Raw genomic sequence first — 27,046 nt, 5'->3', positions numbered from 1 at the left:
ATAATAAAGTGTGAAAAGTTTGCGTTGGAGTTCTTAATTCAGTGAAGCGAGTGTCTGCCGTTTTTCAAATCGATAACAATGTCAGAGGCGGCGAATATTAGCGCATGAGTTAATTTCTGAACCATACTGAAAGAGTGAGAGTTAAAAGAGTTAAAGAGTTAATAATGTCTATCCAACAAAGTGGTTGGTGAACCAATACTTCGCGTAGCTAGTTAAGAGCACCGTCTTCGCATCGTCCGACAGCTTGGACGCTTGTAGCAGCTCGTCAAACTTGGTCACTGACATGCCGACCTCAAACTTGGGCAGAATCTATTTCATGTGAGGCACAACTTTTTCGAAAAGAGCGGCTAGAACACCAGCATCTCGGATTTTCGCAATGATCGGGCCTATGTGTCGAACGATGACAGCGAAAGCTTCGCGAAAATCAGATTAGCCGTGAGAGTCTCCTTCCAGCCTCTCTCTTCTTCATCCTCGTACGTGCTGCCCTGGTGCGTCATTAGGGCTCGCCGGTCGTTTCTTCTGCTCTCTACGGCATTCATCGTCACTGGCTTGAAAAGCTGTCCGTCAGTAGCAGCCGAGGTGCCGCGCAGCGTCCCGACGAGAGCGGCTACGGCCACGAGCACAACACAACTCAAGCGCATGATCCTGAATCGAGGTCGGATGACTGGGATGAATGCTTGAGCCTTCGAATTGCAAATTGCCAACTGGTCATAGAGGCCAATCGAGTAATTTCGACCACGCCCTGTACGTACTTGTTGACGGTTGGATTGCCGACGGTAATTTGCCGTACGGTACGGTACACTCCGATCCGAGATGTTATCCTTGAACGCTGGGTCTATCATAGACCCAGCGTTCAAGGATAACATACAGACCGTCTATGCAAGGACGGCAACCAGTTCTCGTTAGGTGCCCTCTTGATGTCATCTAAAATTTCTTCTTAGGGGATTTCAATCGCAGCTTGTAGGTATACTGAAGGGCAGTCCTTGCTACTGTCAGGTGTCAACATTGGGTGTAGATAGCCGACTAAACAGCAACAAATTCAAATTCAAATACCGTCAGGTGTCACAAATCCACAGTAAACATCGATTAATCAAAGTACTGGTATTGTGCTTTGCAAACGTTTTGTCGTTTTGACTTGGAGCTCTCCTCGAGTAATAATAAATCATGATCGATTAAATAAAACAAGGTCAAAGAAAGGGACAGATCGATCTATTTAGGCCGGCTAATAACTCGACCTACGACAATCCAAATCAGGGCTCGAGGTCGATCTGCTGGTGGATTTGAGTAGAACGAGGTCGGTAAATCGATCGTTTTTGCGTTTTCAAAAGCGTAATTCGAGGTCGATCTAAGTATATCGAGATCGTCCATGCTACCCCCTCTGATTTGTGCCCTGATTTGTGGACCGGCCTACCTCGATCTAGGCCATAAAACGGGGCGACATTTTATCTGCAAAGCACAATAAGCGCTATCAAATAGCTGTTTGGCTTCCTAATGGAGATGCTAGTATATTACGTTTGCTTGGTGCAGTGGGTATCGTTGGATTCCTATCGAGAGGGAAGCCCGTGTCATGAGTCCTTACAGATCAAATCTTCTCCAACACCCTATGGTGTGACATACGTACACTGTTATATATTAATACCTGTAGTATGAATAGTATGTACATGTACACTGTAGTGTATCGTGTTTTAGCATCACCACTAGGACTAAAAGGGAGTACTGTACTTTGACTTGACTAACTGCTACTGGTATGAATAATCACCGACGACTCGCACCAAACGCGTGGAACTTCAGGTGAAACCAGCATAGCATAATGCGTCGATTGCTCACGAGCAAAAGTAGTATTTACGGTACAGTGTGTATGACTTTTTGCTGCACCAACCCTTGGTCCACGACTATAGAGTATTAGTGTACAGTACCGTTGTTGACGGTGTTGATGATTGTGTAAATGCATGATGATGCGGTCCGCGGGATGAAAGCTGGTGCCGGTAGAGAAGTAGGCTGCCGCAGTCGGCGCCATCGCTGGTCGCCGTCGACGTCTGGCAATATTTCACATTCTCTGAAATTGATTTCAGAGCTAACGGGTCTGATATTGCCATTTATAAATCTCTGGTAATTATACATTATAATTACAGTAATTAACTTTGCTGAATGGACGTATCGTTTTGCTAGTCGGCGACTTCGTTTATCTGAGAGAGAGAGAAGGCCCCAGGTAACTATTCCTAGTTAATCGGTTTCCCTTCCTGAGGTCGTGGTGAGGCGGCGGTTTGAGGGGATGCGGCTGCAGAGGTTAATCGGGAGCTCCATTAGGGGTGACTTAGGGGGTTCCAGGGGATGTAGTGATGGAGGTAGTCGGGTGTCGGAAATAGACTTATGTGGCTTTTGTATCGGAATCGAGACTCGAACCCTCAGTGGAACGCTTGATCTTCGTGGGCCTTACCCACAGGGACACTAGGAGTCCCCTACGACTTCGTTTATCTTACGAAGCCAAGTTATTATTCTTCCTTACCCCCTCAATAGTAATGGCGGATGCAGAATCACTTTAAAATACCATACATTATATATATATGAATGTCCTGATGCGCTTAACTATGGAACAGATATCGAGCCAGGACACACAGTATTATTAATATCTGTTGGAATCGGCAACCTAACCTCCGCTGGTAGTTGCAACTTGCATCTACGGGTCCACCACCGGGGAACACACACAAGTTGTGGAAAAAAAGCTGCCTCACTCAAAATGCCCCACTAGCCGACCCCTGGTCACAACGGAGTCCCCAGTCCTATTACTGTACAACCCCGATCGATCATAATTATTGTGCCTTTCCGAAACTTTGGCCAATCTGACCTCAAAAAGGTAGTCTTAAGAGGGAGAGGGTAGGGCTAGACCTAGGATTTGCTGTTGGCCTGGCATCGGATTACGGAAGTCCTACGTAGGAGCTCTGTCTTCATCTAAAGGTACCTTTTTGGAAATAAGGACCGAATGGCCATGTTAAGCTGGCCATTTGAGCCTTCGTAGGACTAACGAGTCCTTCGTAGGACCAGATCAGGCCAGTGTGCCTGAAAGCATCTGTGACAAATGCATAGTTTGGCCGCATTCGTACAGGCGGAGACTCAGGCAGCACCGCAACCAGGTCACCGTGCTCAGCGTGGAGCTACGTACGTGCGCTACAGGTATAGCGGTACTGAACGCACTCACTTGTCGGCCTACCTTTGCAAGCCATTCGCTCAGCTTACATTCCGTTTTGGCTTATGCATGGTTTTACTGGCCCTAGTACTAACTTTTATGAGGTCTTACGTAGGAGCAAAAATCCTACGTAGGACCTCAAATCGGAGGGCGTTTTGCCAGAAAGGCATAATATATCTTATTTTCTTATGTTCGCTAATTTCGCATGTTAATTCCGGGTCGCAGCGGGGCTATAAATGCAATCTTCGCAGACTTTTACGCCAGCCGCGTAAATAATTCGGGGTACAAAATGGTTCCCTGTAACCATGGCTACATTATGTACCAGGGTACGGTTTCCGTGCCAATCATCATGGCGACGTCCACTGCCGAGCTGGCCGCGCTGTATGAGCGCATCTTGGCGCTGATACCCGTGGAGAAGCTCGAGGCAGGCGTGCTGCACGATGAAGTCTCGGCACTCAGCAGCTCAGTAAACGACGTCACACTGGCTTTTGCGAAGCTTACGGAGGTGCGCGATGCTGTGAACAAGTTGGAGTTGAGCAACGGAGCACGGGTTAGCCGCAGTGAGAGTCTGCTAGAAGCGATGGACAGCGCAATGAAGTTACAGCAAGAACTGAAGAAAAAACTGGAAAGAGTTGTATCTGAGATGTCAAAGGTTGGTACCGTACAGCGGTGTGAAGTGGTCAAGTGTTAACACTAACGTGGTTGTCGATGTCGATGATGTAACCAGGCGACTAAGAAGAGGAACCGAGGAGGAGACAAAGCTGTCGTCAAGCGGAAGATGACTGGTCATAAAGCAGCACATAATACTGCTGGAGAACCGACTGCAGCGTCTGAGGAGGAAGCTGTGAAGATAGCTGGCGTGAAAGCGGAGAAGATCAAGGCCGACGAGTTGCAGAAGGATGCCGGCTCTTCTTGGGTGTCCGAGATGACCCCGACGAACTGCTTGGAAGTGTTGCGGATGATGACGCAGTTGTCAGTGGTGGAGAGAAGCAAACATGTCCCTGGAGTGTTGGCCAAGTTGGAGACAATGATTTCTAGTCAGAACGAAATGGGTCGTGTCTCCATATTGAAATACGTGATTCTGTGGGCAAACTTCAGTGCTGGCCAGGGCGGTAACCTGGCGGCGTTTAGGCACTTCAACGACGCGATGGTGGAATGATGGAGCGCCTTCCCCCGTCTGACGGGTTGATCGGCATGATTAGGTAAGTGCCTCCAAAATTGAGGGGGATTCTAGTATCACAACTTACATTACTTTCTATTTTGCCATGTCAGGCTCAACAACTCATTGTCCGCATTGCTGAGAGACCGGAACAAAGCAACCCCATCCCACAAGGACGTACAACTGAGCTATGACCTGTTGGTGTGGAGAGTGGACTCGATGGCACCCCAAGAAAGACGCAAGCATATCCATGAGGTCGTGAGAGTTTTGAGCGACGAGATGGCTCAGAACGAGAAGACCGTGCAGTTTCGTGAGCTAGCGAAAGCTGTGAGGACAGTGGGGCAATGGGCTCGAGGCGATCCTCGTGATCCGTCGCTGCACAAGTTATATGGCGAGTTGGCTGAACGTGTAAGGGGCTACGCGGACAACATTTCGAGTTTCATTGGGAAAGTCGAGCTGTACCGGTACGTTCTTCTGCGAACTTGCTCGTCTGCTAGGTGAGTTTAACTGACATATTCCTGGTGTATGTACAGTGAAGCAAGAAAACTGGAGGCTTTTACAAACAAATCGCCCCGTGAAGACGTTCAAGTAAAACTCGAAAAAGTACTTCGGATGGTGCAGCAACTGAAACCAGGATCAGCTGCTGAAGTTGACGACTGCATTCTGGCACTGGATGCTGTGATCCGCCACCAGGAAAAGGGGTGGAATCCTTGAACGAATCGCATTGTCCTACAGTGCTACCAACTACTCGAGCAAAGCGTCAAAGGCTTGAAAACGGTACCTCGTAATCCGGGCAACACCGTGATGAAGAAATGGAGAATTCAAAAGTCGTGATGATGTATTGCAAAGAAGCAAAGGCAACAAGTCGACTCTAAGGGATGCTAAGTACCTCGTGTACTTCGAAGGAGTACAGATAATACTCAAAAGCAACATTTCTAAGAGCGTGTCCAACATACATACTCAAGTTATTATGAAGGTCGCCAAACATTGCTTTACCATACGATACGTCTATATGTTTACATGTAGTTGCTGGGTTGACTCCGCTTTTACTGATATATCTCTATTGTTCAGTAAACTACACCTCTCTAATTTCGCCGAAGTAGACATAGGGCTTCCTCGTTGAACTGAACCCGCCAGTTCCATAAAGTCTCATCCACCTTTAAGCATTTCTGCACCTCATCAGCTTTATGATGTCTTTCACATGAACTCAAGCATTATTGGCTGCTGCCATTATCGCGTTCCAAGCAGCTTGGCTCCCACCCATCGCCTCTTTTTCATCTTCAAAATCGGACTCAGACTCTGAGCCAGACGTGGAGCTGGTGTCTGAGTCGGATGTCACGAGGTGTGGCACATCAGCAGTCTTTGTCATCAAATCAGTTGACTGCTCCCTTTCTTCAGTCGGACCTGACGTCTTGGAATCCTCGACGAGGATAGAGCTTGGACTTGGCGGCTTCAGCAATGCCTCTGACATTCCAATCAGTAACCTAGCGTCAACCAAAGGCATCACATTCCAGGAGTTAGAGAGGCACAAAATCTTTTAGCTCGTTGACAAGGTGGGCGCCTACCTGTCCAGTTGGGCGGTCTTTGTTTCGCTCTGCAGACGCGTCGAATACGCACTTAAGGTCTTGAATAATGATCCATACAGCCGGAAGAGCTCCAGCCCACGAGGATCTCGGTGAATCCATCCTAGCACCTTTTCCACTGCCTCCGTTACCGCTAGCAAGTATCGGCCCTCGCTGTCGCCTGATATCGACGTTTTGAAGGCGGCCACCACGTCCACGATACGCTGGGATCCGGCGACATTCGGCGAGGTGGCCAACTCAGCCACAAGCCTAGAAAAATGTGGCTGATGGCTGTGAGTTACTTGGTCGGCATCTGGTCCTCTAGATGGTACAGAACCAGAGGGAGACTTAATTACACTTGGAAGCTCCGATGTGCCGGCCAAGCGGGGAGGACGCTGGTCGATGGAAGATAAATAACGCGAGCTAGAATGACAAATAGCACTGGAAAAATTGTCGGCAACCCTGCAAAATCATAACCATACACCAAACTCTTAGAGTTTTTTCGCATGGACTTCTCCCCCAGGCACATTTGTTCATCTACTTACCTCTGGAGTGGCTTAGTTTGTTGATGCTGCCTCGCGTAGGATATCAGTGCATCGGCACACCGACGGTAAGTACTCAAATGGATTTTGAAGGATAATCCCTCTGTGATCCACTCCACGACTTGACCAATTGATTCGACAATTTGCCACTTCTGCTGACCAGAATAGTCGTCATCCTCCATTGCTCTGATCAGCGCAACTAGAAGGGATGGCATGGATGAAGGCCTGTGCGCCAAAGGCTCTCGCTTCACCATATCAACAAGACGTCTGTAGTAGCTTGGAGGTTTGCCTCTTTGGCGTTGAGATGTTGGCAATAGCATATTACAGGGGCGTGGAACAGATTCACGATCGGCACCAGCCTGGGATACCGAAGGACTTTGATCTGCAGGGTCTTCTTCACGGCCATCGAGTCTCCGCGGGATTGGCTCAGAAGTGCCATCAGAATCGCTGACGTCTTCTTCATCAGAAGATGATTTGTCCAAGCCTTGTATTACACGAGAAAGCTTGTCAGTCAACCTATTCAGTACATGACAACCAACAACGAGACAAAGGTGAGTAAAGTGTGCCAAAAGCGCGCATAGATCCAACATTGGGCTGATTCTGCAGCACATACCCCTTCAGTCTGGCCTTCGACTTTGTATTCTGGGCTCCGCGTTCATAGACACCCATTCCTTTAAGAAACCTCTTGTGCGCGTCGAGGAGACCCCGCTGATCAGTGGGATCCCTAGGCCATTTAACAACCAATTTCAAGATATTCACGGCATGTTCCTCTCGTAATCCGTCCGTCCCACGAGTTTCCAACATCTCACTCAGCTCGAGAAGGACTCCTCGTATACGAGTAAGCCTTCCCACAACTGGCATTTCGTCCGCTTCAATGGCCATTTTCAAGTACTGTTCGCTCGTTTTCCCCTCATTAGTGGTCACTTCACCTGCGACTGGCGACGGCCTTGCAGATTGAGGTGGTGCCGACAGATTTAATACACGTGTTGCACCAGACTGATCCAGTTGCGCTGTCAAAGTCCTGCGATTCGTGAACAGGCCGCCTGAAGAGCTCCCAGTGCACTCATCCTCCGACAGTTCCTTCCGTCGCAGGCCACTCGCTTTGTCCAACTTGTCAGCAGTTTTCCCAGTTTCCAAACCATTGTCTTCGTCTTCCGACGCAGACCTCGACTCGGCTTCCGACTCCGAGTCATCGCTGGAGTCTGAATTCGAGCCACTATTTATCTGTGCAATCACTTGTCTGTCCTCACGTGGCCGTCTTCTCTCCCTTCGAGTCTTCTGTTCCATCTACAGTTCCAAGACGAGCATTATTCTCCAATCGGCCCACCTTCTATTTTTTTTACTGTACGAATTCTGACTCACCGACACTCGCAGCACTTGATCCAACTTATCTTCCAGCTCCAGTTGCAGCTTCAACGTGCCGCTCAGAGCTGCCAAAAGACTGGAGCTGTGATCGTGTGCGTCATTCTGCAGTCTGTTGGCGGCATCGCGCACCTCCCTCAGCTTGGCGAAGGATGAAGCCACGTCGTTAACTGCGGCGTCTATAGAGGAGAATCCTTCCTGTATCACGCTATTGCAGCTCGACTGGAGCGCGTCCACAGGGATCAGACGCACGATGCGCTCGTACTGCCCGTCAAGCTCCATCCGATGTGATGACCAATAGCAAATGGGAAAGTGACCCATTTATGGGATAGTAATTTGGGTGCATTCCCAAAAGGTGCATAAAAGATATATTAGGGTGGTGCACATCACAGATATAAAACCGCTTCGCTGCTTCGACTTGTTATTAACACAGATTAGTTACTGGAAGGTCACTTCAAATTATGCTGGTTTCATCAAAATTAAATCCGCAAGTGGCCCAAGCCACCCCATACTTTGATGGTGCCCTCGGAAGCATCTAAAACATGCACTGGTACGTTTTCACGCTGTGGTTGCTGCTAGGTCAGGCGTCATTAGCACTCCTATCTTCCTACCCATGAGACCACCCCTTAGCTGTTCGTTTTCGATACTCAAGCTCAGTTGTTTGAAGGGTCGAGCATGCGCTATTTTTAGAATCGACTCGATAGCAGCATTATCAGTGAAGTGGTTGCACATCATAGCATGCTCTGCTTTTAATAATGCTCTTCCTGCTAAGTGCAATTGCGTATCATTTAGAGCACACGCAGCGCTTTCCAACGATGTTTTATCCCCATCTGGAAGGACCTAACGGATTTAAAGACTTTTGACCTAGCATAGCAAAAGGCGGCTTTTCGTGACCTTCCAGTAAATAATCTGTGTTAATAATTAAGAGCACTATTCTTCCATTCGCCTCAAGATAATGGACGCTATCCTCTCACAGTTTAGCGCCGACGAGCTGTCTGTCCGCTGTGCAGTACAAGCTCCAGCATGCGCAGACGCAGCTCCAACCTGCTCTGAAAGCCTTCCACGTGGCGCTGAGCGTGGCGCGAGCCTCCAAAAAGACGTACAGAGCTCCGTTGAGCTTCGCGGATGCGTCTGCCCCTGTGGCCGATTCAATGCATCAACTGGAAGCAACCTATCAGCAACTAGGACGGGTGCTTGAGGAACTCAAACGAGAGATCAACCAAGAGGGGGGTAGCTCAGCGCAAGATGGAGGAGAGGCCGCGACCCGTCAAGTGAAACAGGAACGGACCCAGCCGACCAGAGTTAAAACTGAGAATGCAAATGAAGAGCGCAGTGGTGTTGGCCACACGCCCTCTACAGAGCAAACGGGACCGTCGACCTTGACGGATGAAGACGTGAGCACACTGGAAGCGGAAAACTGCCTGCCTCCACGAAGTGAGGAAGCGAAAGGCGGTGACATCGGAAACGAGAGGGACCAAACGGCGAGTAAAGGATGTCGTTATCCGCTTGAGAAAGCGAGCAGAAGCGACGACGAGCGACGCTCTTGGGAGTCTGTGCGGTTGGCACTGAGTGCAGCCATCAAGCTGGAGGAGAACGAAAACGCTGGAGATGGTGACTTGCGGTCATTTCTGACTGCCGTTGCTGAGGCGGGAAGGGCCCTCATTGACATCAAAACACGGGAACCTGCTCGAGCAGAGCGCCATTTGGAGGACATGGAATTGATGATGAGTGTTGTGGCGGGGAATCTGGATGGGCGCTGGGGTGTTGGTGAAGTGAATTCGGCATGGACAGCGCTTAAAGTAGTCAAGCAGGTTCACGAACTCTACCCGAAGAAAACGAAGAACCTGCTTCGGTACGTGCTGCGGTTTATTGCTATTATAGTAAAACATTCCAACCAAAGTAAGTGTGTTACGACAGGATCTGCCACCAAGTCCGTCAGTTTATTGTGAAGAAGTGCATGGTGCCTGATGCAGTGGTGGCCGACTTGAAAGTCCAACCGCTTCGGACACTAGACAGTGACCGTGGGGGGAATTTCTTCACTGGGATTTCTGTTAAACACTTTGATTCGTTGATGATTCTCGTAAACGAGCTTCTCGATGGGCGATATGAAAACTGGAATCCGTACAACGACGCAATAATTGGCAGAGTATTGACGAGGATTCGATGCCTCGCTTCATTTCAAAAAGGAGATGCGTGGAATGGTCGCTACGAAGCTGTTTGCAAGGCCTGCAGTAAGATGTCTGCCTCCACTTTCGAGTGGACAGTTGATCTGATGTCAACACTACCCAGTACGGCCGCAATATCTGCTGTCGGCGAAGAAGGTTTCAAAGATCAGCAACGTGTACAGCAGGATTTCGAGTACGTTACCAGTTATGAAGAGGAAAGTCGTGGTTTGACTGACACTGCGGAAAAGCTCGGCGCTTTCGAAGAACTTGTGGACCGAATGGAATGGTTTTTCACTGCGGTCTGACAAAAAAACAGTCGCTCGTCCCAGTGAATCGACTGGTACGACTAAATCAATGTATCGGTACACTCGTTGAGCTTTGTGACCACGGCGCTGCGCTGAACTTAGAAGGATGCATCTACCTGGAAAAGCTATTCTTCAGCATTCGTCGTATGATGTACTTTCGAAGAGACTATGCAGAAGTGTCGAAAAGGTAAATGGTGTCGCAGCATTATTCATTCCAGATCAGTACTAATTGACGTTGTTTTCGACGTAGTGCACCAACTATGCTGATAAGCCTGTTTCCCGAAGCTATCCGCCCCGAATTTGTTTACCCATACGGACTATTCCGAAGCAGCCGCTAAGAGGACATCACTGGTATTCTCTTCAGGTTTCTTCGCGCCTGAAGCAGACACGATAGTTCAAAGATGGTTTTATCATTGTTTGTACTGGAGAATGGTACAGCTTTCTTGTTTTTTAATTTTTCCCTTGAGTTTCAATCTTTATTCCCGGAAAGAAAGAAGCCTCGCAGCATGCAGACATACTATAGTAGTATTATTTTAGACACTAGTAACGAGTTCCCATTGCCGGCGGGGTTTGCAACGAAGTGCATTCTCACAGTTAATCGGCAAGACTCAATGGTTGCTAAAGCAGCACAACTCTTTCGCAAAGCATCAGAGGACTGGTGCAAGGACACGATAAGTAGGTATACATTGCTCTGCTAATAGTTTGAGGATGAGTTGCGCAAGGAACAAAACTGTACTTACACGACAAGCTGGGCTAAAATAATCGCTGTAGAGCGTTGCGCTCTATGAAACCTATTTACCGCTGAGGCTAAATGCAGTGAAAAGCTTTCTGGGCCCCAACCTTTATATAAGTCTTGTCATTTGTGGTTCTGGTCTCCTGTTTTGGAACGTCTTGCATGTCTGATTGGTGACTTACTCTTCAATCTGCCGGTTCGAGGCTCGCACGTCCGAGACAAATGGCCGGCGAAGGCTTCATCGACTTCTCGCCGAAGCTGCGGCTGAGCTTGCAGTTTCCTTCACCGAGTTTTTCTCCACGATCTCGTAGACGAAAATGTTCGTGAATCGGACGCGAGTCAGCTTCATCACGATGAGCGGCAAGAGCCCCGCCAAACCAGGGCTCACACTCAGCAGTCCATTCGTCGCGTCCGCCACTGCAAAGTCCACAATATTCTTTGTCAGGCCAGGGAACAGCTTGGCCAGCTCAACGCTATACCACAACCGAGCTCGAAGGTTGCGAACACGAGCAACGGGTCCACACGTTCGCGCGCGAGATAGCTGAGAACACTCGCTACGTTCAGGAATATTGCTAACAAGTCTGCGTGGACGAGCTCCGGTCGGTAATAGATGGCGTGCAGTCCTGTGACCGAGTCTCCAACGGAGATACACATCTTGGTGATCGTCCAGTAGCCGTTCATGTGGTTGCAGACCATAACCAGCAAGCCGCGGTACAAGAGCATGTTGGAGATCGTGGAGAATGCGTCTCCAACCCAGAAGTGGCCCATGCGCATGCGCCGATACATCACGAAGGCCAGCACGCTTAGGTTGAAGATGACGCTGAGCGCAAAAATGCCGTGGATAGCGTGCGTCCAGGCCCACGAGTCGTGTAGTACAGCTCGACTGTGCCATATCCAAGTGCCCAATTCCGCCGCTGGGCTGCTCGGCAACTCCAAATGCGCGATCTCGATGTTCGACCGCGCAGTGGGGTCACTAATATAGCGGCCAAATCTCCGTGTCATGCGTCCTGGTTAATTGGATTCGGCAGTGTTCGTAGTTGCCAGTAGTTGTCGCCGTCGACGTTGATCAGCTCTGAATACGCGAACACTGGCTCAGCCACGTACGGGTAGTTATACGCGACCGCGATGTCGTGGCTCACTGTAGTGGCTTGCATGTCATTGATGGCCGCGACCGACACTACCATGCCAGGTCCCTTTTGAAACTGCTTCTCCACTTCATAGTCTTGAACTGAGAGCGAAGTGGACAGCAGAAGCACGTCCGAGTGATTGCTCTTTCGACGCGTGAGGTAGTACAGTCCGATCACCTGCAGTGAGCAACGTAAACGTGCAGTCGACCACAGGAGCTACGAGCCCGAGCTCTGCCATGTACGAGAGGTTGTATGTCGCGTGCATCTGAAGCCTCGAAAAGATGAAGCGCAGGAACTCGTTACTGTAGATTTCCACGTTGAACCTCGGAACATTCAGGCACTCAGTGAAGGAGTGGGTTGCCTCTGTCAGCAAGAATAGGAGTCGTTGCGGGGCGAAGTCGACCCTTGAAGCACTTGCTGGACGAGAGGACTCTGCTGGATTGTCGTGGTGCCGGCGTAGCCATTGATCAGACTTGACGTGTGGGTGTCGACGGGCAAGTTGTGCGACACGGAGCCGTGGAGTATGATCATCGCAGTCGAAAAGGAATTGAGCGAGATCTCGACGTACAGGATCGAAACAGCGACTACTGCCAGTTGGTGCGCGAGTCGACTGAAGCGCGAAAACGGTGAGCCCTCAGGTGGACGGAGAGTTCTGCCCACCGAACTCAAAGCTTTCTGCGAGAGTCGACCATCTCGTGGGGTGACTTGCGGCATCTTGACGTCACCACCCTAGCTTAGCTAGCTAAACTAATAAAAATACTAGGGATAAGGAGTTTTTTTATCTTAGAATGTATTTTTTGGAGAGTATAGTACCGTACCTCACAGAAAGGTTACTGTGGGTGTAGCGCGTTTGGTACTCTCGTTACCATTTACTGCAGTAAAAAGGCAAATATGCATTCTGTATGTTAAGATGTATTAATACTACGTAGTAGCTCGGTAATTTCAAAAGCTGGAAAATGATCTACTCAAGGCTCAGCAGTCTGATTCAATAGGACCCTCGTTGGCTTGCGGTTGACCCATGTGCTCTTGGAAAAGCTCGTTATTAAGGCTGTGAGCCTGTCCGAGGCATTACGTTATATTCCACACCCAGGCCTGTTGCTCTAATATTCGGTAGGCGAAGCTCAAACGCTTTAAATTTAACCACCGATTTGGAAATGCTTTCTTTATGTTAAGAAAAAGCAATGAAACGAAACCAAATGCTCGAAAATCTTGTTTTGGCATTGTATCTGTTAACCATTCTTTCTGTGAGGTACGGCAACCGGAACTCGTTACATTTGGTTTTAGTATGTTACTTTAAGTATGGGTTTTAGAGGTACTGTTATTGTGCTTTGCAAATGTTTTGTCGTTTTGACTCGAGTAATAATAAATCATGATCGATTTAATAAAACGAGGTCAAAGAAAGGGACAGATCGATCTATTTAGCCCGGCTAATAACTCGAGCTACGACAATCCAAATCAGGGCTCGAGGTCGATCTCCTGGTGGATCTGGGCAGAACGAGGTCGATCTACGATCCCTTTTGCGTTTTCAAAAGCGCAATTCGAGGTCGATCTACGGTAAATCGATCCCTTTTGCGTTTTCAAAAGCGCAATTCGAGGTCGATCTAAGTAAATCGAGCTACCGCCTCTGTTTTGTACCCTGATTTGTGGACCGGCCTTCCTCGATCTAGGCCATAAAACGGGGCGACATTTTATCTGCAAAGCACAATACATTTGGTCTCAAATGTGCGAAGAAAAAGGTTAACCCAGGTCCAATTCTCACTAGTTTTTGGTGGATACAGCACCCAAATCCTAGCCACGAAATCGTCCTTCTTCACGATGGAGGAGTTGTACGAACGCGTCCTGGCTCACCTGCCGACGCCGCAGCTGCACAAGAGCTACAATGACGTATTACGCGATGAATTATCGTCTGTCTCCCAGGCGTTGGACGACGTCTTGGCAGCCTTCGCGAAGCTGGAGGAGGTGCGCGATGCCGTCTCAAAGCTGCAGAAGCAGAGCCACGACCCGCCAACTGGCGGTCGCAGGGACAGCTCGCGGACATCAGCAGACAATGCGATGGAGCTGCAGCAACAATTGCAGCGTCAAGTGGAGAACCCCGCAGCTGGGATGAAGGTGGCAAAGCTGAAGCGGAAGCGGGTGCATGAAGAGGCACCAACAGCACCGGGAGGTGTCCATCCAGTGGGTTTTAGTGGTGGCGAGAAGGCGCCTAGCAATGGTACTATCAACAAGGTGGAGAGGATGGAAACTGCTGTTGATTCAGACTCGGAGAACTCGGAGGAAGCAATGGGTAATACACGTAGGGCGCAGAAGTCCAAGAGGAGGAAGAGTGTCGTGGTGGAACGAAAAGTGGCAGCAGCGTTTGACTCCGCGTCGAGTTCATCGTCCGAGCCAGAGAGTGGTGAGGATTCTGACGAGGTGGAAGGCAGTGAAGCCGCTTGGAAGGCTCTGATGAGCAAGGGGGCGCTTTGTGCGCCATCGACCGAAGTGAAGGGGGGTCCGGACGGCGTCAAGAAATCTGAAACGGGCAATAGCGCCATTACGCAACTGTTGAAGAAATCGGCCACCTACTGGAAAACAATTGTGGAAGAGGTGGGCAAATTATCTCCGATGTCTCGGTCGTTCATTATTCCAGAGGTGCTGGCTGCGTTGAAGGAGTCGGTGGAAGCGGATGTGGATGGTTCGCAGCAGTCGGAAGTGGCTTGTACTTTGAAGATTTTGCTGGGTTGGGGGACTCACAAAAGAGAATACGACGCAGAGTGTGCTGGGATGTATCGTGAGTACGCTGATGCGGTGGAGGCGTACGCGGATCGGCTTCCTAGTTCTGCACAAAAGGACGAGCTCAAGAGGTGAGTTACACTGTGACCTTTGTTGTAGTATCCCCGACGCTATGCATTAACTTGAGGCTGCATTTCACCGGTCTAGGCTTAATGGGGCGCTATCTACTACGATCAAGCGTCTTGATGGAGTCGTAATGAGCAACACTGCCAAGGCGACCCGTGAGGGCTCCATACGAGAGGCCAAACGGACAGATGCAGTATCGAATGTGATTGGACGCCCAATTAATGGTGAAACGCGAATCGGGCGGCTGCTACGTTTGCTTGTTGCATTCAAAAGGGAATCTGCTGATCCAAATGATACGTTCGGAAATCGAATGATCAAGGTGGTCGGCACAATGTCTCGATGGCTAAGTGAGGACCTACACAAGCCCCTCTTTCTAGCTTTATATCGCGTGGTCGTGAACACATTGCTGAAATTTTCAATTCGCATACCTAAAGTATCAAAGAGAGATCGCGTTGTAGGGTACGTACACTATCTCTACGCAATGCTTGCTCTACTACGTAGAAGTCGATTAACTAGGCCCATTTACTCCCACCTGTAGACTATTGGAGAACATGTTTGATGCGATTTCAGGCTCACCCAACTCCAAGGAACGCCTGGCTAAGATTCATAACCGTGTCACACAACTTTTTGAGGAAGTGAAGCAATACCAGGGGAAGCCCATATTGGGCCTGGAGAGTAAGAAACTGATGGACGCTATTGGTATCTTGAGGAACGATGTTACTACCCATATCGGGATGCAACAATGCGCAGCTGTGTCAAGATATTCAAAGATACCCTACAAGCTCAAAACACGACCGACATCAAGACATCGATGACCTTTAAGGCGCGTTTAGAGACAATTGCGAAATGGCAGACCAATTATCGGTAGAATAAGAAGGCAAGGTGCCGCCAGAGATAGGTTTGGATCTGAAGTACATGTCTGTGCAAACCGCAACAGCGAGAAGATTTTTCGAGTCCAGAATATATTTCAACGCGTCCAAGGCTAGCGTCAACTTGTTCTCTGGTACTTCGCCGCAGAGCAAGTGACCGATCACATAGTCTGGGATGTTGGCAGCTCCGATCTGAATGTCCTGGAAATACTGTAGAAGCTCAAGAAACGACCGACAAAGATGCAGAGATCAGCTTTAAAGCGCCCTTACGGACATTTGTCAAATGACAAGCGATTGATCAGATAGAGTAACCATTGCACAGCTCAACATTTTTTTGCGGGCTGAAACTGGTGATCGCGCTAAAGTCGAAGGAGAAGGAGGTGCCCAAGCAGACGAAAGAAGACATGGGGGCTAGGATCGAGTCTGCCTAAATATATATTAGCTGGTGCAGTTTTTTTAAATCGCCAACTTGTTTGCTTTTATTATTCGTTCTTTTTTAATACTTTTTTGTCCTACGGCCTTTGAAACCCTGCTTGGGTGTGGCAATCATTGGTAGTCGGCGGTGGCGACAGCAGTGGAGAATGGTCCAATTCAAGAGGGAGTCTAGCTTGAATCGCCGAACAAAGACTGCGACCCAGTGTGCGGGACGGTGTGACGTACACCAACGAGTGCAACCTCGGACTTGCGGCCTGCAACAACCCCAACAAGAATATCACGATGGTGTCCGGAGGAGAGTGTGCTGCGCCTTCGTCCAAGATCCCCGTCGGCAAGAGCGACAGTGGATCTAAGTCGCTGTGTACGGGCGCGTGACTGGTGAGAACGGCGTTATACATTCGAAGTACCGGAGTGTTAGCAGCGACAGCTACACGCACTTCGAGAGTTTTGTTGCCTTTTAGACGGGTAACGAGCAACGTTGCCACCCTGGGTAGGTGCACTAAAGGTGTCAATTCATAAGTACAGATTATCTGGGGTCCCCAGCATGTGTCTTTTTAGTGGTATCTTTTTGCCCTGTCCGTGATCTACTTTCCAAAACGCTAAAAGCGGAGTATCAAGTGATACAGTGCTGATCTACACGAACAAAGCCCGAAGAAGCTCTGAGATAGTAGGGGATGTGCGGCTTCCGAATTTAGAAATATTATAAGTGTAGCAATCTTCTTAACACTGTTATAACTTTGTTAAAAGTTGCTGTAATGATCTGCACATGCAAGCGCAGAGCAATACGACAACATCCGATGTGTCCGCGCACAGAGAGCAGGAGTTGCCGTCCGCATACTTACCGGTTGCGCAAGCGCTTGCTCCGGCCAACCACTGCATGTTTAGGACTGCGCGCCACGAGGGCGCCCTCCGATAGATGGATACCAACAAACAGATAAAACAACAATTCAGTTTCCATTTTACCCGCAATCCCACAAGTACAAGCCAGCACCTTACACTTGGTAGCACTGGCGCCTCCAGCGAGCGCTTCCTTCCAGTTCCAGTTCCAGTCTCCGTTCGAGTTCCAGTTCCAGATCCAGTCCAGTCCTGCCACGCGTCGCTAGTGTGCACGCCGTCCAGCCTAGTCCATCCCGCGTTGCCGTTGCGCACGCCGTCTTCCTCGCCTACGTTCTTCGGTGCGCCGCGCCTGTACCTCTCGCCGTTCAGCTTCTCCGGGTGCGCCGCGTGCGTTGCCTCGTCCGCAGCTTCGTTCCGCTCGTCGCCGACGCGACCTCCATTTTTGCCGGGCTCGCTCCTTTTCTTTCTGGGGGAGGAGTGGCGACGCGCATTGTCACACGTCACTTCGTGTCGACATCTCATTGGTGCATTTAGCCCAATCACTCCCGCGTGTCCATACGCGGCACCCACCTCGACCTTCCGCTTGTCGCCTCGGCTGTCACTTGCAAACAGTGCGCAGCCGAGTGTAACACCCGCGTCGGTGGCCGTTACGAGTCTAGTAGTAGGAGTCTTTGTGCTCCGAGGCGGGCTCGAGCTAGCGCCGGACGGAATTGCACCAGTTGCTTCCTTCGGGACGCTGGAGCAAGTGGTTGGTACTTGTCGGAAACAGAGCTCCAGGACGAGCTTCTGTGACTTCGTTGGGGCTTACAGACATTGTCGGAAGCAGCGCTCCTGGGAGTGCCTGCGACTTCAAACTTTGATTGATTTGGCTGAGGAGCTTGCGCGCCCAAGCCATCCATTGACGACGTGTCTAGCGTAGGCGCAAACATGGATGAAGCAGCGATGCAGCACGCGGACAGTGTGCAGCAGATGTTCGTCTCGCTCGCGGCGATGATGCGCGAGCAGCAGGAGTTCATGGCACAGACAGCCGAGCTGCAGCGCCAGATGGCGGCGACACTGCAACAGCAACAGCAGCAGCAATCCACCTCGCAGCAGCAGCAACCGTCGGTGGCCGACTCTTCGTCGCCAGACACGTGCGAGTACCGGGCCGAGGGCATCACCATGCCGAAGTTCTCCGGCACCAAGGACGACGACGTCGCGGACTACCTCTTCAGCGCCAAGCTCTACTTTGAGTCGAAGAACATCAAGTACGGCGCCGACTCGCCGCAGCAGCGCCCCTTGTCGCTCTTGGTGACAAACTTGAAGGGACCAGCAGCGGCTTGGTACCGCGAGTACGTCTCCCACGACGGGAACTTCCTGCACTCGGTCACGCAGTTCGAGGAGCTGCTGACCAGCGAGTTCACGACACCCGATCGGCAAGAGCACCTGCGTGACCAGCTCCTACGCCTGCGCCAGAACAACTTCACCTGTCTTGAAGATTACGTGCCGGCCTTCCGGCACATCATCTACAAGGTAGAGGAGATGAGCGACATCGACAAGGTCATGCATTTCCAGAAGGGGTTGGTCGTAGAGATCAAACAAGAGGTGAAGCTGCGCCAGTTCAGGAACACGACAGACGCAATTTCGTTTGCACTCATGTACGACCGCACGCACGCTGTAGGATCGCGTCGAACCAACGTGAACCGCGGAGGCCAAGGTCCACAACGCCTTCAGCAGTCGTCACATCACGTCGAGGAGCCGACCCCAATGGAGATCGGGAGTTCGCGCTTCTTCTCTCGCGAAGAGTGTCTGCGAAGTAATCTTTGCTTTTACTGCAAGGAGCCCGGACACCGCCTGGCTACGTGTCCTAAGCGGCCAGCGCGTAACAACCCCCGAGGCTCATCTCGTCCTCCACAAGGGCGCGGTTCTTTCCGCGCAAACCAGGGCTTGTTTCGCCGCATTGTTGAAGACGACGACGCACCCGACGACGATGACGACGCCTACGCAGACAACCGCGACGACCACGTCGAGGTCATCGACAGTTTGCAGCTGAACATGGTGTCTCTCGACGCGAAGTTGTCGCCCAATCGTGAACTGTTGAGGTTCGAGGGAGCGATGAGCGGCCAGGCAGTGCGAGTCTTGATCGACAGTGGTGCAGAGCGCAACATTGTGCGTCCGGGCCTCGCGCAGCACTACGTTGAGGCCACCAAGGTCGCGGCCGAGCGCTTTGATGGCACGACAACCCCGGCGCGTACCGCACAGCAATGTTTGGAGACTGTCTGCTTTGATGGCAGAGTCTTCAACGATGTTTCTCTCATTGAATGGGAGGTATCTTTAAACCAAGACATGATGCTCGGTCACCCGTGGTTAGTGCAGTTCAACCCGATCATCAATTGGCAAACCGGAGTGATGCGCTTCCCCAATCAGCGTGTAGTACATGACTTCGGTTCCGTGAACAGCAGTCATGAGGTGGCGGGACCGACGGTGGCTTCAGTGGAAGTGAAACCGGAATTTCTTCAGCACCCGCTTCCCCCGAACCTGCGGCAGCAGCTCGATGACCATGTGCAGGCAGGCTACTTCAGTATGCCGTTGGGACCGAGCTCACTAGCAGCGCTGGGACACCAGACCTTACCACGCATCTTTGACGACGGTGACGATGGTACAGACGCGTCGCCGCTGTGTGTTCTTGCGGCTGCGGAGTTCGAGAAGAAGGTGAAGGCTGACGAGTACGTCGAACTGTATCATGTCACGGTGAAGACGTCGCCCAAGGTGAAGTCCGTGCCATTGCAGCTTCAAGCGGTTCTTGAAGAGTTCGCAGATGTCTTTCCAGCAGAGCTGGCACCTGGATTACCACCAAGCCGCTCCATCGAGCACGAAGTGGTCTTGAAACCAGGGGCGACGCCAAGCAACCGAGCTCCCTTCCGCCTCTCGAAGGTTGAGCAGGAAGCATTGGACATCTTTGTGGCAGAGCTGCTGAAGAAGAACTGGGTCGAAGTGTCGAACTCTCCCTGGGTATCGAACATCTTCGGCGTGCCGAAAAAGGATCCCTCGACGGGCAAGTTCCCATCCCGCTTGGAGTGGTTGCACTCGAACAACCCGCACATGCCGATTCGATGGGTCATCGACTATCGCTTGGTGAATGCCGCCTCGGATGTAGCTAAGATCCCGCTACCGCACATCGAACAACTCTTCGATCGCATGGTGGGCGCAGTGGTCTTCTCTATTCTCGACCTCGCGAGTGGATACCACCAAATGCCCATGTCTCCGACGTCAAAACAGTACACGGCATTCAGGAGGAACCATGAGATCTATCATTGGAACGTGGCGCCCATGGGTCTGGCCGGCATGCCAGGCACGTGGACACGCCTGATGTGCAAGCTGCTGAGTTATCTACTGTTCGTGGTCGTTTATCTTGACGACATCTGCATCTTCTCGCGATCGATGGCTGGCCACGTTGAGCACTTACGACAGGTCTGCGAAGTCCTGCGCGCTAACAAGCTTTACGCCCGTCCTGACAAGTGCGACTTCGGACAAGCCTCTGTGGACTTCCTTGGCCACACCATCTCTGATAATGGGTTGCACGTGGACGCTCGCAAGACTCGAGCCATCGCAGAGTGGACCGAGCCATGCAACATCAAGGACCTCCAACGCTTCTTGGGCCTCGCCGGGTACTATCGTCGCTTCATCCACCAGTTTGCGACGTTGGTACTGCCCCTGAGCTCTCTGGTCAAGAAGGATGTCGCTTGGGTATGGAACGAACACCAGCGCCAAGCTTTCAATGCCATTAAGCTCGCGCTCCAGCATGCTCCGGTGCTTCGTCTGCCGGACTTTGAAAAAACATTCATCGTGCCAACGGATGCCAGCCATGCGTGCATTGGTGGAGTGCTCTCTCAGATGCATGATGGCAACGATCTCCCCGTGGCTTTCTTCAGCAAGAAGCTGGGACCTCACGAGCTGAACTGGCCTGTTTGCGAGAAGGAGCTAGTTGCGATCAAGCAGGCGCTTACACGTTGGCGTCATTACCTCCATGGAGTCTCGTTTGAAGTGTACACGGACAATTCGGCGTGCAAGTGGTTTTTGCAGCATCCACGCCTGTCGGGTCGCCTGGCCCGCTGGCTCGACTTCTTTGCGTCCTTCCAGTTCACTCTGCATCATCGTCCAGGAGCTTTGAATGTCGTTGCGGACGCGTTGTCGCGCCCCCCTGATGCTTCATCGAGTCCGGGGGAAGGGCAGGAGGATTGTGAGTCCAAGCCCGAGCCGGTTGTAGTGTGTACGGCGCGTTGACGTCTACCACATGCACGAACATTCGAGACGTGGTCTCACGACGTACCATGGCTACGACGAAGCTCCAAAGCATACCGCCCCGGGATCAAGCTGTGATGCTGGCCGTCAAACAGCCAGCCACAAAGGCACTCGGAGTTGGCACAGCACAGTGGCGCATGAGGTTGAACGCAGCGTCAATGGAGGACAGCACGGTGATCAGCTCACTTCAGCTGGATAACCAAACGAAGCGGGCGTTTCAGAAGGCATACGGCAGAGATCCAGTCTTCAAGCCACTGTGGAAGTCCAGACGCTCGTCGGAAGAGTACGAAGTCATTCGCGGGCTGATCTACTTGAAGAATGATGACAATCTACGCCGCCTTTGTGTACCAAACAACCGGAAACTTCGGCTCGATGTCATCCACAACGCGCACGATGCTGCCATCATGGCGCACCCTGGGATCCGCCGCACACAGCTAGCTGCAGCTCAGTGGTACTTCTGGCCGAGCATGGACCTGGATATCAAAGCCTACGTGCAGAGTTGCAAGTCTTGCATGAGGTACAAATCGAGCACGGGGCGGAAGTCAGGCAAGCTTCAACCAATTCCGTTACCGGCAGCTTGTTGGGATGTTGTCTCGACTGACTTCATCACGCATTTACCAGTGTCCGACGGCTTTGATGCGATCATGGTTGTGGTGGACAAGTTGTCAAAGCGTCCAGTCTACATCCCGACGCACACCGCAGCGACCGCAGAAGACACTGCCAAGCTGTTCTTCAACAATGTCATCCGGTACTATGGAATCCCATCGACTATCATCTCCGACCGCGACCCGAAGTTCACGTCGAAGTTCTGGACAGCTCTTGTGCAGCTGATGAAGATCAAGACAGCGATGACGACTGCCCACCGAGCGCAGGCCGACGGCCAAACTGAGCGTCAGAATCGGACTCTCGAGGACTCGTTGCGATGCTCTATCTCGTACCATGACAACGAATGGAATGAGCACCTGCCCATGATTGAGTATGCGCACGCAACACTGGTGTCCACCTCGTCAAAGCTGTCGCCCTTCTTCGTCGACACCGGCCGTCACCCTAAGAACCCATTGGGTAGTGCTGAGAGCGATCAGCCGGTGGCGAGGTCTCGCGTAGAGTACGCGTCTCGATTTCTTCAGCATCGTCAAGAGGTGATCGAACGTGCTCGGAAGAATCTGTTGGATGCGCAAGAGGCTCAAAAGAAGTTCTACGACCGGCGTCGTGCAGCAAATCCATTCAAGGTCGGCGATCTAGCCTTGCTGTCGACGCAAGACCTGAACATCTCGCACGCCACTGGCGAAACGACTCTTCTCTCACGGAAGCTCATACCGCGATTCATCGGTCCGTACCCCATCCTGGAACTACACGGCAACGTCGCACTGCTGGATCTACCGGCCAACTTGAAGCACATCAGTCCACGCTTTAACATCGACAAGCTCAAGGTATACAACAGCAACCCTGATCGCTTCGTCGGTCGTGTGATCCCGAAGTCGACCCCTGTGATCTTTGATGACGACGGTGAGCTGCTACATGTTGTCGAAGCCCTGATCAAGAAACGGATCTTCAACCGTCAACCTGAGTATTTGGTCAAGTGGCACGGGCTCCCTCACCATGAGAACACGTGGGAACGCGAGCGCGACATCAAACACGTCAGTCACTGGCAAGCGCTGCTCAAGGATCTTCGCCAACGCAATCAAGTAGCACGGGCCTAGTGGAATGCTCTTCAACAGAGGTTTCACGGTACTGTTCCTTACACCGAGGGTCTACGGTACTACCAACTTCAACTTCGGCAACTTCAACGTTCAAGGTGCCGGGGGGGGGAGTGTAATGATCTGCACATGCAAGCGCAGAGCAATACGACAACATCCGATGAGTCCGCGCACAGAGAGCAGGAGTTGCCGTCCGCATACTTACCGGTTGCGCAAGTGCTTGTTCCGGCCAACCACTGCATGTTTAGGACTGCGCGCCACGAGGGCGCCCTCCGGTAGATGGATACCAACAAACAGATAAAACAACAATTCAGTTTCCATTTTACCCGCAATACCACAAGTACAAGCCAGCACCTTACAGTTGCTACCGCGATTTAAGGCATCTAACCTATTGCCCGCCACTTTCACTGGAATGTTGAGTGGAGGAGGATTGCACCGTTAAACAGCGGAGGGCATCCCGCGCATGGAAGCGGCAGCGGAGTGAGCAATTACGTCGCTACAGGAACCCGTCGTGATTAACTGGTCGATTGCTAGCGTGCATGGCGATCGTGAAGTACAGCGAGGCGGGGTGGATATAGTCAAGTATGCTGCAAATGATGGCATCGTGATTGAGGCAACACCGCTTTTGCATGACTTTCCCTGGTTAGTTCCAGAGAAGGTAAAGAACAAAAGAGTGCTACAAGCGCTCAAGAAACAACCATTCAGGCAGTTCTGATTGGGGCTTGCAAAGCATCTAGGCCGCCTAGTGGACAAACTACACAGTCGAAGAGGTCAGTCCGAGTGGGTGAAGGCGACGCAAGACCAGACACTAACAGAGCTGCGTGCTCAACAGAATGTTCTGACGGAATTTCAAGTCTGGACATTGCTGTGAGTCAACTTAATTTGTATTTTCCAGGGCGTGAGCAAAGTGTACACTGCCGGATGACACAAAGGTGCGAGGGCCACAAAGAGACATTGGAGCGCCTCCTATGGACCTGTCCGTATGCAGAGGCTGTATAGATGATTTCCGTGGAGCATTGGGCAGGATCAACAGTAACACAAGTGGAGCTGGCGAAGTACCTGCTTCGCGATCTCCACCACTCGGTTCAAGCAACGTCTTATCGCCCTATACGGAGAGCTAACACCAAAGCATGCGCAAGCGGCGCGCTGCCTATCTGGTCGGCCTTCTGCAGCATTGCAACAACATCACTCTGGATGGCACGCAACGGAAACGTTCATCGGCAGGAACTGGTTACAGTGCACCAAGGAAAGACACAAATCTGGAAGATCACGTTACGTCAACTTCAGGCAGTAACCCACCGAGATTCCAGGAGTACCGAAAACCGATTGAAATCCCGTTTGAGTACGTTACCTCGAGTGAATTCTGTCTGGCTAATGGTTGGTGAACCAGTACTTCGAGTACGCACTGAGCTGCACGGTCTGCACGTCGTCCGATAGGTTGGATGCTTGTAGCAACCCGTCGAACTTGTTGACGTCCAATCCGTTTTCATAGGCCGGCAGGATCCTTTTCAGGTGCGGCACGAGCTTTTCAAAGAAAGCTGCCAGGACGCCAGCATCTCTGATCTCGGCAAGAATCGGACCCATGTTATCAGCCGAGTTCGTCATCGACAGCCTCAACAGCACAGCGTTCGCCTTCAACGTGACCACCCAGCCCATCTCTTCTTCCTCCTCCTCCTCCCCTGCTTCTTCTGCATCGTCGCTGGCGTCGTAACCATCGCTGTTGTCGTAATCAACCTTGTGCGATCTCAGGAATCGGTGGTCGTTTCCGGTGCTTTTGTCGAGATCGACACGGTTTACCACCTTGGGCTTGGAAGGCGCGACGGCAGTACCACCCGCGGCAGCATCCAGGGTCCCGACGAGAGCGGCTGCCACAAGCAGCAGAACGTAGCCCGGACGCATGACGCATGGATCTCTTGCTTCAAAGGATGGAGTGGAGGAGGAAGCTTGTGCCTTTGGAAGAGTGTCAATACCGACCACCACGTCTTCGCTGATAAGCGACTCGAACTACGTACCGTCGTCGATGGTTGCTGTAGCGCCTGGAGGAGATAGGAGGGTTGACACATGACATAATTAAAGATTCGAAAATTAAACGTTGGACTGGCTGGCAGGTTTCCCATCTATTAGGTGTAGAAATATTACGTGAAACCGGAATACTGAAGTGTACACTTTGGGCGCAGTTGTTTCATTGAGTTGCTTTATCGGTTGCAGTTACTGCTCGCGCAACCTACCGGAAAATCGGAAACGAATCTGAAGTTGGAGGAGGGGGGTCTTGATTTTGTGCATGCAGCGAACGAGTACGTACAACTTGTTTTGCCTATTTGCAGTTGTTTTAGTAGACTGACAGGGCCTAATCTACAAACCGATGAGCAAAGCAACTTCGTTAAAGATTTCAGTTTTTATTACCGCTGCTTCGGTCAATATTTCGTTTCGTTTCGAATTTAGTAGTGTCACTTGACATGTAAACTTCTTTGAGCTACATGTAGCGTTGGTCAATATTGACTAATAGGGGTTTAAGGCACAACCCCACCCAAGCCCGCCACTGCTGATTTGCTACAAATCTTTGTGGGTTGTCACCACCAGCACATGGTAGAGGCACGATTTACATACCGCTAGGCGAAGAATTAGCTTGGTGTTGAGCTGTTCGCCAAGTGCTCATGCGAGACGCTCTTTTGTTAAATACGTAATATTAAAGAATACTAGTCTCCAGGCCGAGATACTTCTCAAAGCTCTCGCTTTGCATGTATCTTCGATCAAGTAGGTCTGCTAAAGAAGGGTACGGTGCCGCCTACGTTGTTGAGCAGTATTTTAGTAGCAGCACCATGCTTTTATCGTCCTCATGGTGGTAAGTTACTAAAACATATGTCCAACTCGCACAGTTTGATATCTCCAGTCCAAAACAAGCTATTTTGCCTGAAAGTCAAAATTTTAATTCTGACCCCAATTTGGGATGGGGAGCCGATCGCAGAAGAAATCGTTTCTTGTGCTTTGTAGTCGAGACGGCGCATCCGTGCTGAATGGGCTGGATGCATCGTCGCTCAACATGAAAGCCTCAACTTCAGTGACCAAGGGTAAAAAGCACGTGACATCCATCGGCACATGTAGTATGAAAAACTTTCTATTGCTTAATTGACTTTACTCGTTCGAGGAATGGCCAAATCCGTTCAAGAAAATACGTTTTGAGTTGCTTCATTTCGTATCGAGGCGGCATCCGTGTGCTCAACGACTGCTGTAAGCCCTTGGCCCTTGTGGTGAAAAAAGTACGCACTTTGGTGAAGAGCGTACAGATTTTGGCTCTTTCTGTAACACATTGCGCGTTTTCTGCAATGGGGGATGCTTCGTCATACAAACCCCAATATGGGGAGGTGATATCAACACTGTTGATTCAACAGCGCGCCCCCCGTTAGCTGCAGCGCGGCTACATACAAATTCCAATATCGACGTACAGATACTAAAACCCCAAAACAAGCTGCTCGTACAAAAATGTGCTTTGAGGATCAATTTGCATGTTTTGTCAAGTGTTGGTACTTAAAGGATATGGCCATAAGGGAAACCAAAAAATTAAGCGCAGGTAGGAATCGTAGTCGACCTTTTGCAGGAGGAGAAACATATTTGCAATACGAGTGTAGTACTAGTAGTTAGAGCTCAAGAAGCCATTGGTTCTGCTTGCGCCAACCATGTGAGCCTCATCGGCTACAATTGGTTTGCAAAATGCAAGAACACGTTGATAAGTCTTAGCGGCAAATGCATTGCGGATCCATGACATCCCAACCCATTCCGGTTCAGATCCATGATCCGCCACGGCGATCCATGGCACTACCAATGAGATCCATGATCAAACCCAACCGGATCCATGAGTATGATCAAACCCAACCAGATCCATGACTATAGCCAACCAGATCTATGATCAAACCCAACCAGATCCATGACCGTAGTCAAGCCGATCCATGACC

The 27,046-nt window shown here is 50.8% G+C and overlaps 10 protein-coding genes across 10 annotated transcripts; 5 read left to right on the top strand and 5 right to left on the bottom strand.

Annotated features, from left to right (window-relative positions):
* Positions 1-386: 386 nt before the first annotated feature.
* On the bottom strand, positions 387-641 carry PHYSODRAFT_288436 (hypothetical protein; the record flags this gene model as incomplete). Its single annotated transcript, XM_009536078.1, has 1 exon — positions 387-641. The coding sequence occupies one exon, from the start codon at positions 639-641 to the stop codon at positions 387-389; it is 255 nt and encodes an 84-aa protein (XP_009534373.1).
* Positions 642-3,911: 3,270 nt separating this feature from the next.
* Positions 3,912-4,343, top strand: PHYSODRAFT_254694 (hypothetical protein; the record flags this gene model as incomplete). The annotated part of the gene is made up of 1 exon (XM_009536077.1): positions 3,912-4,343. A coding segment is annotated over one exon (432 nt), but the record flags the coding sequence as incomplete, so codon positions are not given.
* A 1,207-nt stretch (positions 4,344-5,550) lies between these two features.
* On the bottom strand, positions 5,551-8,091 carry PHYSODRAFT_305028 (hypothetical protein; the record flags this gene model as incomplete). Its single annotated transcript, XM_009536076.1, has 5 exons — positions 5,551-5,827; positions 5,909-6,367; positions 6,451-6,963; positions 7,061-7,734; positions 7,810-8,091. 5 exons carry the CDS (start codon positions 8,089-8,091, stop codon positions 5,551-5,553), a joined length of 2,205 nt encoding a protein of 734 aa, XP_009534371.1.
* An 869-nt stretch (positions 8,092-8,960) lies between these two features.
* PHYSODRAFT_305027 (hypothetical protein) lies at positions 8,961-10,279 on the top strand (the record flags this gene model as incomplete). The annotated part of the gene is made up of 2 exons (XM_009536075.1): positions 8,961-9,661; positions 9,727-10,279. 2 exons carry the CDS (start codon positions 8,961-8,963, stop codon positions 10,277-10,279), a joined length of 1,254 nt encoding a protein of 417 aa, XP_009534370.1.
* A 971-nt stretch (positions 10,280-11,250) lies between these two features.
* PHYSODRAFT_254608 (hypothetical protein) lies at positions 11,251-12,853 on the bottom strand (the record flags this gene model as incomplete). The annotated part of the gene is made up of 4 exons (XM_009536074.1): positions 11,251-11,429; positions 11,492-11,985; positions 12,117-12,316; positions 12,554-12,853. 4 exons carry the CDS (start codon positions 12,851-12,853, stop codon positions 11,251-11,253), a joined length of 1,173 nt encoding a protein of 390 aa, XP_009534369.1.
* Positions 12,854-13,954: 1,101 nt separating this feature from the next.
* PHYSODRAFT_305025 (hypothetical protein) lies at positions 13,955-15,792 on the top strand (the record flags this gene model as incomplete). Its single annotated transcript, XM_009536073.1, has 3 exons — positions 13,955-14,982; positions 15,059-15,436; positions 15,516-15,792. 3 exons carry the CDS (start codon positions 13,955-13,957, stop codon positions 15,790-15,792), a joined length of 1,683 nt encoding a protein of 560 aa, XP_009534368.1.
* Positions 15,793-17,119: 1,327 nt separating this feature from the next.
* Positions 17,120-17,640, bottom strand: PHYSODRAFT_338301 (hypothetical protein; the record flags this gene model as incomplete). The annotated part of the gene is made up of 2 exons (XM_009536072.1): positions 17,120-17,188; positions 17,278-17,640. 2 exons carry the CDS (start codon positions 17,638-17,640, stop codon positions 17,120-17,122), a joined length of 432 nt encoding a protein of 143 aa, XP_009534367.1.
* A 639-nt stretch (positions 17,641-18,279) lies between these two features.
* On the top strand, positions 18,280-19,428 carry PHYSODRAFT_459220 (hypothetical protein; the record flags this gene model as incomplete). Its single annotated transcript, XM_009536071.1, has 4 exons — positions 18,280-18,453; positions 18,556-18,774; positions 18,835-19,003; positions 19,106-19,428. Coding segments are annotated over 4 exons (885 nt in total), but the record flags the coding sequence as incomplete, so codon positions are not given.
* A 4,820-nt stretch (positions 19,429-24,248) lies between these two features.
* On the top strand, positions 24,249-24,416 carry PHYSODRAFT_433897 (hypothetical protein; the record flags this gene model as incomplete). Its single annotated transcript, XM_009536070.1, has 1 exon — positions 24,249-24,416. A coding segment is annotated over one exon (168 nt), but the record flags the coding sequence as incomplete, so codon positions are not given.
* Positions 24,417-24,467: 51 nt separating this feature from the next.
* On the bottom strand, positions 24,468-24,995 carry Avh1b-35 (avirulence protein 1b; the record flags this gene model as incomplete). Its single annotated transcript, XM_009536069.1, has 1 exon — positions 24,468-24,995. The coding sequence occupies one exon, from the start codon at positions 24,993-24,995 to the stop codon at positions 24,468-24,470; it is 528 nt and encodes a 175-aa protein (XP_009534364.1).
* Between the last annotated feature and the right edge of the window lie 2,051 nt (positions 24,996-27,046).

This window comes from Phytophthora sojae, assembly GCF_000149755.1.
Source record: "Phytophthora sojae unplaced genomic scaffold PHYSOscaffold_9, whole genome shotgun sequence".
NCBI lineage: Eukaryota > Oomycota > Peronosporomycetes > Peronosporales > Peronosporaceae > Phytophthora > Phytophthora sojae.
Note: the sequence above shows the minus strand (reverse complement) of the source record. Positions and strands in the feature narration are given on the sequence as shown.